This window comes from Pseudophryne corroboree, chromosome 3 (genome assembly GCF_028390025.1).
Source record: "Pseudophryne corroboree isolate aPseCor3 chromosome 3, aPseCor3.hap2, whole genome shotgun sequence".
Taxonomy (NCBI): domain Eukaryota; kingdom Metazoa; phylum Chordata; class Amphibia; order Anura; family Myobatrachidae; genus Pseudophryne; species Pseudophryne corroboree.
In genome coordinates, this window is record NC_086446.1 from 739,974,588 (window position 1) to 739,987,494 (window position 12,907).

Sequence of the window (12,907 nt, forward strand, 5' to 3'; positions counted from 1 at the left end):
TGATCAACATCTACAAATAAATAAGGGGACAATACACAGATCTTGCGCAGGACCTGTTTTTGGTTAGATCAACACAGAGGACTCGTGGACACTCGCTCAGGTTAGAGGAGAGGAGATTCCGCACAATACGGCGTAAAGGCTTTTTTACGGTAAGGACAATACGTGTTTGGAATTCTCTGCCTGAGGGAGTTGTAATGGCGGACTCAGTCAACACCTTTAAGATTGGGTTAGATAAATTCCTAATGGATATCCAGGGTTATGGTGCATAGTCACGCACTATAGTTACTATAAAATGAAGGGTAAAACGCAACGGCAGACATCAGCATCAGTCACAATTTTAGACCAAATAATCCTGCATAGGAGACCACAAATAGGTTGAACTCGATGGACAAATGTCTTTTTTCAACCTTAGATACTATGTTACTATGAGTGTTATAGCGTATAGTTATGAGGAATGAGCTTAAAATTATTCCTAATGTTATTCATATTAATGAGGGAGACTGTCAATATAGTCCGCACTGATGAGTGACGAAAGGACTAAAGAGTTGTCTGTAGGTGGAAGTCTATGTCATGCCTGACACCGCCACGTGAATAGTGTTCTCAGGACTAATAGCTACTGAAAGGGAGATGTCTTATATAAACTAAACCCTGCAATCTTCTCTTTGTACGTTGATAGCTGAATCCACTGTACCTCTTTTAAAAGCTTCTCTCTCAGGTGGCTACAAATCATTACATAATCAAATAGAGTTATCTGGTTTTGGTACTATTGTAACAAATCAGAATAGCATTGTACGCACCTTATGGGTATATGAGTTATACTGTACGTTACTCAATCAGTGCAGATACCTGGCTTAATTTTCTTCACCACGGGTTTGCTGCCGCGGTCCCTCATTTGCTTAATGTCAAGGAGGTCGTGTGGATTCCCGTTGTGCGGAGGCCAGAAGTACACGAACACTCGGGAGCCGCTGCTGCCACAATCAATGACAATTCCATAGTTTAACTTCAGGTCCTTTGTATCTGTAGCTTCCAAGTCTTCTATCTGATCCAAATACCTATAGGGATAGAATCAAATTGTAGTGGAGTTCTGACGAAGAGAACAATGGAATAAAAGGTGAAATATAAACAATTGCTTCATCTACCGCATACGGATGTCTGTTTACAGTAATACCAAGTGCACAGTGATGGCATGGTCCCGATATTGAAGAAAGCTGGCCACTGACTGATGAACACCTACATAATCATAACTTCACTCTGCACACAAGACTATAGGATGGGGTCCCTGTTCGCTCTATTTTTCATATCTATTCTATGCCACCAACTGAAAACTTATTTTAAAATGTGATATTATTTGTACACTACCTATTGCATAAAATAGCGCCCGTTATCTTGCAGTGAGCAATAAAGTAACACAAGAGCGATAAATTCTATTCATGAAGACAAAAAAATGCTGTTCCTCAGGCATTTTATCACACAATGGGCCTAATTCAGACCTGATCGCAAAAGCAAAATCTCTCTCTGATGGGCAAGACCAGGGGCCTAATTCAAACCTGAGCGCTAGCAGGCGATTTTTACTCTGCTGCAATCAGATAGTCGCCACCTACAAGGGGAGTGTATTTTAGCTGTGCAAGTGTGCGAACGCATGTGTAGTAGAGCTGCAAAACCAGATTTTGTGCAGTCTCTGTGCAGCCCAGGACTTACTCAGCCGCTGCGATCACATCAGCCTGTCCGGGACCGGAATTGACATCAGGAACTCTCCCTGCAAACGCATGGACACACCTGCATTTTTCCAACCTCTCCCTGAAAATGGTCAGTTGCCACCCACAAACGCCCTCTCCATGTCAATCTCCTTGCGATCGCCCGTGCAAATGGTTCCTTCCCACAAACCCATCGCTGAGCGACGATCCGCTTTGTGCCCGTGCGACGTGCCTGTGCATTGCAGTGCATACACAGTTTATACCCGCTGGCCGGCTGAGCAAAAACGCAGCCTAGCGTTCAGGTCTGAATTACCCCCCATGTGCAGCACTGCAGGGGAGGGGGGGGGGGGGGCAGATATAACGTGCAGAGAGAGTTAGATTTGGGTGGGTTATATTGTTTCTGCGCAGGGTAAATACTGGCTGCTTTATTTTTACACTGCAATTTAGGTTTGAACACCCCCCCCCCCCACAAATCTAACTCTCTCTGCACGTTACATCTGCCCCCCTGAGGTGCACATGGGGGGTCATTCCGAGTTGTTCGCACGTAGCAACTTTTTGCTGCCCGTGTGATCAACTAGACGCCGCCTATGGGGGAGTATATTTCTGCATAGCAGGGCTGCGAACGCTTGTGCAGCTCTGCTATGCAAAAAAAGTTTCCTGTAAAAGAAGACCAGAGTAAGAGTTACTTACCCTGTGCGATCGATCCAGCGATGAAGGTCCCGGAATTGACGTCAGCCATCCGCCCTCCAAACGCCTGGACACTCCTGCGGTGGACTCACCACTCCCCAAAATCGTTGAGTTGCCACCCGGATCCGCCTTCCTCCTGTCAATCTTCTTGCGGTCGCCGCTGCGACTGCTTTCTTTGCTAGCGGCTGTCACCAGGCAACGATGCGACTGCGCAATGCGGCCGCCGCGCATGCACAGTTCCAACTCAATCGCAAAGCTGCGAAGAAGCGCAGCGCGCGATCGGGTCGGAATGACCCCCTTGGTACTGCCCATTAGAGAACAAATGTTGCTGTTGCGATCAGGTCTGAATTAGGCTCTATGTTCATTCAGTGTGAGGAACGCCGCTAAACCAGTTGAAAAAGTGGAGTGTCAGGGCAGTGTGGGAAAGATGAAGGCTCAGACATTAGGGGCCCGGTTGAAATAGAGTGCAAGACGGCCGGAGTGCCAAGATTTTTTTGCCTTGTAAATGTTTGCCGTGTTTAAAAAAAAAAAAAAAAGGTCGGCTGGAATCTCGGAGCTCCGGACGTCTCACACTCTATTTCATCCGGCCCCAGGTGTGACGCTAAGACACAGGAGGGTCCGATTCAGAGTCACATGCAATCTGCATGCAATGCCGGGTTTATGTAGTTCAGCGGTTCCTTGCAACTGCGTAGAAATTTCGAAAACCTCCTACAGCGCAGTGTACGCACAGAGGCGCTGTTGCAATGGAGAAAGACAGTATTGGAAATGTTGTGGAAAAGAGATGGGCAGTGAACGGGAGGTGGCTAGAAACAAATGCAAAAATGTCCCGTTCAGTGGGTGTTATGGGAACGTCTCAGGTGTGTGAATGCAAGTGGCTGCGTTGCCAGACACACTGCTGCAGGCACAAGAGTCCATAGATAGACGGAGACACTGCACATGCACCACGGACGTACACGAAGGAAGCAGTTTGCAGCTGCATTTGCACAAAGCCGCAGACGGGCAACCGCCAACAGACGCTGCATCGTGCAAATCAGAATCGGGCCCAGAGACAAAACTACGTTGGTTTTTGAATTAAAGTTTTAATTCTTAAAAAAGTTAAGTTTGAAATCAGAGGGAACACACAGAATATTTACGGCAGGCGAATAGATAAACAGGATTCTATTCTTCGCAGCGAGTCACAGGGGGGCGGCTGTACAGACTGGGTAATGGGTCTAATGCACACAAGAATCATTAACGTGACAGTCAAACACCCCGCCGAGGATACTAATAGGAGAGATGATATCCTGCTTACATCTACACTATGTCCGTCTGCTGGCAAAAACTCATCTATTATCTGTAATCACCTTCCTGCAAACAACTTCAGCCGTTGGGTTTTGCTTAGTGCACAGAAATTAAATAGGAGCCACCGGACAACCACGTTACCAGAGAGATAACAGACTACATTCATGATTAGGATAAACATAACGTTATTAGGATGCCGCAGCACAATGCGATTATCCCAACCGGAGCATCGCGTTCCCTAACAATGACAGAGCTAACCCTCTAGGGGCGGTCGCTAACAGCAATAACCAGCCATTAAACCAAATTGTCCGGCCTTTCTGCGGTCGCCAAACTGGCACTGACTTAGCCAAATTCTAATCGGTAAGTAAAACCTCAATCAGGTTATGCAGCTAGGACTTGTTTCTGCAAGCAGAAATCAGACCGCAGAGCTGGGAAATGATGATGGCTGCAATTTCTGAACGGTCATTTTCTAATCTGATTATACCAGGACCCATCTGCTGTTTGAAGATGCCGTCACTTCTCGGTTTGATGTTACTAAATCTGCGGTCTTGCCGTTACATCATAGCCTTGCTTCCTCCCAGCGTCTTAAACTCTAGTTCAGTTTTCATAGCCGGCCGCCTAAGTCCCCCTTTGTTAGCAGAACACATCATTAAGCCCCCTTTGCCACTGAGCTGGTTAATGAGCTTATTAACTGTTTGAAATGTGACCGATTCTACGGTTACTCTTATTTATTTTTCCAAACTAGAGGTATTTGGGTCAAACGTGCAGCCTGGGTTAAAGTATTATCTAATATGTCAGCCCTTAATCCGTTTTCCATAATTACAAGCGACTGTTTGCTTTTTCATCTCTTGGCAGCTGACACTTGTTCTTGGAAAAAAAACTTTTCGCCAAACAGACACGCAACTCTCTGTGATGGGGACTTTGTCCATTTAAATATTATTTAAACTCATGCAAAACTGCGCTTGGACGGCGAAAAAGGCATTTTAAGCGTTGCGCATGTTTCGTAGCCAATGTGGATAGAGGTGATCAATGGGGCGTTCATATGTAGCGAAAACAGCGGATTATGCAGAATTGTGTGTGCGCAGAGATCCACCCGATTTGAGACATATTTTGCACTCTCTTTAAATCGCGGCAAATAGCCCAGATTAGAGCGCCATGGACTTTGGGGCTGATTCAGGTCATATTGCAAGCGCAATGCGACCGCAAAATCAACATGCGGAAATAAGGATTGTAAATTCTGCTGTTTGGTAGAATTTACAATCCTTACTGAATGAGGTCCTTTGCGTCCAAAACACTAAGGGGGTCATTCCGAGATGATCGTAGCTGTGCTAAATTTAGCACAGCTACGATCATTCACACTGACATGCGGGGGGACGCCCAGCACAGGGCTATCCCGCCCCGCATGTCAGTGCCGCCCCCCCCGCAGAAGTGTAAAGGCATCGCACAGCGGCGATGCCTTTGCACTTCAAGAGTAGCTCCCGACCAGCGCAGCTTTAGCGTGCTGGCCGGGAGCTACTAGTCGCTCCCCGGCCCACAGCGGCTGCGTGTGATGTCACGCAGCCACTGCGGCCCGCCCCCCGCACGGTCCGGTCACGCCTGCGTTGGCCAGACCGCGCCCACGAAAAGGCGGCCAAAAGCCGCCGTTCCGCCCCCTCCCACCTCTGCCTGTCAATCAGGCAGAGGCAATTGCAGCCCTGCTACGGCCTTCGGCCGCCTGGCATAGTGCGCCGGCACATGCGCCGTGGGGACCCGTTCGCTCGGGTGCGATAAAAAGCAGCGAGCGAACGGATCAGAATGACCCCCTAAGTACCTAGTAACAAGGGGAACTAAAACAAAAACTTGTGGAAAAAGGCAAAAGACTGGTCCAATACGAGTGACCGGCTCAATGCATCGTTATGCTTATTCTGGGACTTTAAATCAATTCCTTTGCAACAAAAATACTAGTATACTGTTTTGCAGGCTGCACTAATTAATAGGCGACCGTAGGAGCTATTCAATTGTTACTTCATTCGGGCGCGAGTGCCGCCGGTGCAGACATTTTTTCTTGCAGCCTCCTGAGATGGGGAGCAGAAATGTATGAAAAGAACAAAAACGATAGGTTTATGAGTATGCGTTCAGGATCCTGGCAGCCATAATACCGACGCCGGAATATCAAGAGCCGCCAGTATACCGATGTCAGCATCCCGAGGAGATCAGGAACCTGACGACGACATCCCGACAGTCAGGATCCCGAAGGTAAGTATGTACTGCCGCCGCAGGCACACTACACAAGGGGTAAGGGTTAGGCACCACCAGGAAAGTATTAGGGATAGGCACTAAGCGGGGAGGGTTTGGTTTAGGCTGTGGGAAAGGGAGGGGTTAAGGTTTAGGCACCACCGGTGGGAGGTTATGGTCCGGCACCAATAGAGGAGGTTAGGGTTTGGCTGCGGAGTGGGAGGGTTAGGGGAGGGAGGTTAGGGTACCACCTGAACCCTTATTGGCATTACCGCGATCGGGATGCCGGCGTCGGTATACTGAACACCAGCATCCCAACCGCCAGCTTTTCATACTGAACCCGGTGTAGGAGGACAAATCTGAACAACTTAGTATACAGGCTATTTAGTTCCGTGCACAAAAAGAGAGTGTAACTGCGGCAGACGTGTATGACACTCTGATCCGGCCCCTATGTCCAGGGCAGAAAAAGAAGAAACGCTTCTAATTTTTGTCAATACTTAGAATAAAAAATAAAAGTATTTGAAACAGTCAACAAGAAAACACAACTAAAATAGCAAGTGGTAATGATGCTAGTAAGACTCCAATGGCTATATGTAACAGCCTCCGCGTTCCGGACGTGAGGGAATTTTGTGCAAATCTGCCCCTTTTTTTTAACGCAGCAATAATTTACAAGGCAAACTAGCACAAAGGGGGTGATTCAGACCTGATCGCTGCTGTGCGTTTTTGCACAGCAGGTGATCAGGTAGTAACTGCGCATACATATGTGCCGAAACGCACATCATCTTCGGACAGCAACAAAGGGCATCGCCAAACAGCGACGGGATGGTGCGAAAATTCAGATCGCACGGACGTTCGCAAGGTGATTGACAGGAAGAGGCCGTTTGTGGGTGGTAACTGAGCGTTTACTGGGACTGTCCGGAAAAGCGCAGGCGTTTCCAAGCATTTTCAGGGAGGGTGTCTGACGTCAGCTCCGGCCCCAATCAGCCTGTTCTCTTCACACTGGAGGAGTAAGTCCTGGGCTGCGCACACTGGATGTTTGCAGCTCGGCGTACACATAGGATCGCACACTTACACGGTGAATTTACACTCTCCCTGGAGGCGGTGACTATCTGAATGCAGGACGGCAAAGTTAGCAGCCCAGCAATCAGATCTGAATCCCCACCAAAATTCCTGCACCTCCGGAACTCAGAGGATGTTATATTTAGCCGCATGTATCATTTTGTAGACCTTACCAATAGCTTTACCTTCTGTGTATAGGAACTAATTGGGTTTAATCAGAAAAAGCGCAAGCTCTGTGGGCTACACACATTAATCTGAGCGGAATGGATTCTGTGGGTCAGCTCTGACCTGTGAGCGAATGGCCCTAGGTTGGGCAAACATATAACTCAGGAGTCAGTGGGAACTTGTATGTAGTAAGGGAAGATATCAATCTCTTCAATTCATTAAAATATACTCCCAAAGGGATCAGTATGATTTACCGATGGATGGGATGCCGGCGTTCAGTATACAGACAGCGGCATCCCGTCCATCAGAATCCTAACAGCCCCCATTAAGGCCCCTAACCCTCCCTTGTGGATGAATAACCCTAACCCTCCCTGCTTGATGCCTAACCCTCCCTCCCCCGGTCCCTAACCCTAACCCTCCCGGTGCTGCAGCCTAACCCTAACCCCCCTTATGCAGCCTAAACCTAACCTCCCGCCCTCCGCAGCAGGAAGGCAGCGCGTCCCGCTGTGAGGAAGATCAGGATGCCGGCTGTCGGTAATATGACGCCGGCATCCTGACGCCGGCAATGCGTCCTTCCTCGGGATCCCGGCGTCGGTATATTGACCGCCGGGATCCTGTATGTCGATAAACTAACTGCTTCCGCTCCCAAATACTACAACGGTTCTCAAACTGTGTGACGTGGCACCCTGGGGTGCCTCGGGACGCTTGCAGGGGTGCCCTGGTTTGGTGGTCCAGGACCAATTCAAATTGTTTACGGTCAATGTAATAGGCAAAACCAGTGCTGGTGGCTGCATAACATACGTGGACAAACAGAAACAAATCTCATAAAAGTAAGACTCAAATTAAACAGGTTTTTCTGTGGCTCTCCAGCAGCTGCAGAACTACAAGACCCAGCAGATGCTGACAGTGCATGCTGGGACCTGTAGGTGCAAAACAGCTGAATAACTACAGGCCGGCTTCCCCCAGTCATTTCAGACCCTTGTCTGGATCGCAGACAGGTGCACATTAAATCACTGCTGAAATCTCCGCGTAGACATATTACTACGTATTACTTGTGAGATTTCATTGCTTTGTCTCATGGGCTTACAAACCTCTTTTGATGTCTGCACCAGGATATGACCCAGCTTATAGCTTTCACCAGCGTGTGGTACACAAAGACGTAATGAGCCTAATGAGTTAACAGTTCGCCAAAGCAATTACCAAAGGTCTTTAATCATTTTGCAGGTCCCCTAACACCCACAGCTGCTGAGCTGTGAGATCACTGCCATGAGTCTCCAGGCACTCAGCATCTGGTATATCAGACTCATGTATGACCCTGAAAGCAGCTGCGAATCTCACAAGAGGGCAGTGTGACCGCGAGCACCTGGCGGATCTGGCCTGCGCTAATTAAACTGCATGCCCATGCTTAAGGAGAATAGCACAGCTCAGTACTTTACCACTATGTAATAAGATCACACAGTAAAGCACTGCGGTGTTTGTATGATGCATCCACCTTAGGAACATTTGGTTCTCATGTTTTCCTTTCTAACCTCCCAAACTTCTGTTCCCCAATTAGCTGAGCAGTCCCTTTCTTGGAGTGCCTACCTGTTACTGGCATACTCTCCACAACACTGTACTCTCTAGGCCTCTGCATCTACAGAAAATTTGGAAGGAGAGAGACATGTACTTGTTATAGCAGCACCTGATTGGATCTCCATATTGCCCATTTAATCAGGTGCACACTTCCTCCCCCTTTCAAACATTGAAGCCGTACTTCTGTAAATACATGGGGTTAAGTGCAGGCAGCTCCGTCATTCAGCTTACTACAAAGAAGAGTCTTCATTCAGCCTCACAAACAAAGCTGAAAAATAAGATTTTAAACCTACCGGTAAATCTTTTTCTCGTAGTCCGTAGAGGATGCTGGGACTCCGTAAGGACCATGGGGATAGACGGGCTCCGCAGGAGACATGGGCACTTTAAGAAAGACTTTGGATCTGGGTGTGCACTGGCTCCTCCCTCTATGCCCCTCCTCCAGACCTCAGTTAGAGAAACTGTGCCCAGAGGAGACGGACAGTACGAGGAAAGGATTTTAGTTAATCTAAGGGCAAGATTCATACCAGCCACACCAATCACACCGTATAACCTGTGATATACAATCTAGTTAACAGTATGAACAACAACATATCATCGGTCCATAACCGATGAAACTATAACATAACCCTTATGAAAGCAACAACTATATACAAGTCTTGCAGAAATAGTCCGCACTTGGGACGGGCGCCCAGCATCCTCTACGGACTACGAGAAAAAGATTTACCGGTAGGTTTAAAATCTTATTTTCTCTAACGTCCTAGAGGATGCTGGGACTCCGTAAGGACCATGGGGATTATACCAAAGCTCCCAAACGGGCGGGAGAGTGCGGATGACTCTGCAGCACCGATTGAGCAAACAGGAGGTCCTCCGCGGCCAGGGTATCAAACTTATAGAACTTTGCAAAGATGTTTGACCCTGACCAAGTAGCAGCTCGGCACAGCTGTAGTGCCAAGACCCCTCGGGCAGCCGCCCAAGACGAGCCCACCTTCCTAGTGGAATGGGCCTTAACAGATTTTGGTAACGGCAATCCTGCCGTAGAATGCGCCTGCTGAATCGTGTTACAGATCCAGCGAGCAATAGTCTGCTTTGAAGCAGGGCCGCCAACCTTGTTGGCTGCATATAGGACAAACCGTGCATCTGTTTTTCTGATCCTAGCCGTTCTGGCCACGTAAACTTCAAAGCCCTGACCACATCACGGGACTTGGAATCCTCCAAGTCCCGTGTAGCCACAGGCACGACAATAGGTTGGTTCATATGAAAGGATGAGACCATCTTAGGTAGGAATTGAGGACGGGTCCGCAATTCCGCTCTATCCATATGGAAAACCAGATAGGGGCTTTTATGTGATAAAGCCGCCAATTCCGAAACTCGCCTAGCCGAAGCCAAGGCTAACAACATGACCACCTTCCAAGTGAGATATTTCAACTCCACTGTTTGAAGTGGTTCAAACCAATGTGACTTAAGAAAACTTAACACCACGTTAAGGTCCCAAGGCGCCACCGGAGGCACAAAAGGAGGCTGAATATGCAGTACTCCCTTCACAAAAGTCTGTACTTCAGGCAGAGAGGCCAATTCCTTTTGAAAGAAAATGGATAAGGCCGAAATATGAACTTTAATGGAGCCTAACTTTAGGCCCAAATTCACACCAGTCTGTAGGAAGTGAAGAAAACGGCCTAGATGGAATTCTTCCGTAGGAGCATTCCTGGCCTCACACCAAGAAACATATTTTCGCCATATCCGGTGATAATGTTTAGATGTCACACCCTTCCTAGCCTGTATTAGCGTAGGAATGACCTAATCCGGAATACCTTTTTCCGCTAGGATCCGGCGTTCAACCGCCATGCCGTCAAACGCAGCCGCGGTAAGTCTTGGAACAGACAAAGACCCTGTTGCAACAGGTCCTGTCTTAGAGGAAGAGGCCACGGATCTTCTGTGAGCATTTCCTGCAGATCCGGATACCAGGTCCTTCGTGGCCAATCCGGAACAATGAGTATTGTTCTCACTTCTCTTTTTCTTATTATTCTCAACACCTTGGGTATGAGAGGAAGAGGAGGAAATACATAGACCGACTGGAACACCCACGGTGTCACTAGGGCGTCCACAGCTACCGCCTGAGGATCTCTTGACCTGGCGCAATACCTTTGTAGCTTTTTGTTGAGACGGGACGCCATCATGTCTATTTGGGGCAATCCCCACCGACTTGCAATCTGTGCGAAGACTTCCTGATGAAGTCCCCACTCTCCTGGATGCAGGTCGTGTCGGCTGAGGAAGTCTGCTTTCCAGTTGTCCACTCCCGGAATGAACACTGCTGACAGTGCACTTACATGATTCTCCGCCCAGCGAAGAATTCTGGTGGCTTCCGCCATCGCCACTCTGCTCCTTGTGCCGCCTTGGCGGTTTACATGAGCTACTGCGGTTACGTTGCCCGACTGAATCAGCACCGGTCGGTCGCGAAGTAAGGTCTCCGCTTGACGTAGGGCGTTGAATATGGCCGTCAGTTCCAGGATGTTGATGTGAAGATAAGTCTCTTGACTTGACCAAAGGCCTTGGAAATTTCTTCCCTGTGTGACTGCTCCCCAACCGCGGAGGCTCGCGTCCGTGGTCACCAGGATCCAATCCTGAATGCCGAACCTGCGGCCCTCTAGAAGGTGAGCACTCTGCAGCCACCACAGGAGAGAAACCCTGGCCCTGGGGGACAGGGTGATCCACTGATGCATGTGCAGATGCGACCCGGACCAGTTGTCCAATAGGTCCCACTGGAAAGTCCTTGCATGGAACCTGCCGAAGGGAATGGCTTCGTATGTCGCCACCATTTTTCCCAGGACTTGAGTGCAATGATGCACTGACACTTGTTTCGGCTTCAACAGGTTCTTGACTAGAGTCATGAGTTCCTGCGCTTTTTCTTCCGGAAGAAAAACCCTTTTCTGGTCTGTGTCCAGAATCATGCCCTAGAACAATGGTGGCCAACGCGTGGCTCTTGAGCCACATGTGGCTCTTTCTTTATTCAAATGTGGCTCCCAACACTCAAACTCACGTGACCTCAAGAGATCTGTAAAACACTGCACTCCAGCCAGACATGCAGCAGCACTACGTAGACTAAGAACTGAGGGAGCCAAATACACATGGGGGAGCTGTCTGGAGTGACACAAGAGGCTGCTGGCTGGAGTGACACAGGTTGGTGCTGGCTGGAGTGACACATGGGGGAGCTGAAGTGTATTATGTGAATCTGACTTTTTCAATATATATTATGCGGATCTGGCCTATCAGTTATTTGATGTAGAAGTGGCTTGTCATTGTATTTTATGTTGGATCTGGCTTTTTCAATGTATTTTATACCAGAGGCGTGGCCTAGCAGGCACAAGGTCACACCCCATTTTGCAAGTGCTTCTTCGGCTCGAAGTCGGCTCTTTGATATACCTAACAAGATTTCTTGGCTCTTTGTCTCTGACTGGTTGGCCACCCCTGCCCTAGAAGGACAGGCGCGTCGTAGGATCCAGCTGCGACTATGGAATATTGAGAATCCAGCCGTGTCGCTGTAACACCTTTAGTGAAAGGGATACGCTGTTCTGCAACTTCTCCCGTGATCTCGCTTTTATGAGGAGATCGTCCAAGTACGGGATAATTGTGACACCCTGCTTTCGCAGGAGTACCATAATTTCCGCCATTACCTTGGTGAAAATTCTCGGGGCCGTGTAAAGCCCAAACGGCAACGTCTGAAATTGGTAATGACAATCCTGTATCGCAAATCTCAGGTACGCCTGATGAGGAGGATATATGGGAACATGCAGGTATGCATCCTTTATGTCCAGAGATACCATAAAATCCCCCCCTTCCAGGCTGGCGATGACCGCTCTGAGCGATTCCATCTTGAACTTGAACCGTTAGGTTCAGGGATTTTAAATTCAAAATGGGTCTGACCGAACCGTCCGGTTTCGGGACCACAAACAGGGTTGAGTAGTACCCCTTCCCCCTCTGAAGCAGAGGAACCTCGGCCACCACTTGTTGAAGACACAATTTTTGAATCGCCTGTAACACTATCTCCCTTTCCAGGGGAGAAGTTGGTAGCGCCGATTTGAAAAACCGGCGAGGAGGCACCTCTTCGAATTCCAGCCTGTATCCCTGGGAAACAATTTCCATTGCCCAGGGATCCACCTGTGATTGAACCCAGATGTGGCTGAAAAGTCGAAGACGTGCCCCCACTGGAGCGGACTCCCTCAGGGGAGCCCCAGCGCCAT

The 12,907-nt window shown here is 48.6% G+C and overlaps 1 protein-coding gene across 2 annotated transcripts in view; it reads right to left on the reverse strand.

Moving 5' to 3' along the window:
* The window catches only part of ENTPD7 (ectonucleoside triphosphate diphosphohydrolase 7), a 48,487-nt gene that overhangs the window by 20,030 nt on the left and 15,550 nt on the right, over positions 1-12,907 (reverse strand). For both annotated transcript variants that reach the window (XM_063962268.1, XM_063962267.1), the window contains exon 4: positions 847-1,052. In XM_063962268.1, coding sequence (XP_063818338.1) covers positions 847-1,052 — 206 coding nt within the window. The remainder of the gene's footprint in view (positions 1-846; positions 1,053-12,907) is intronic.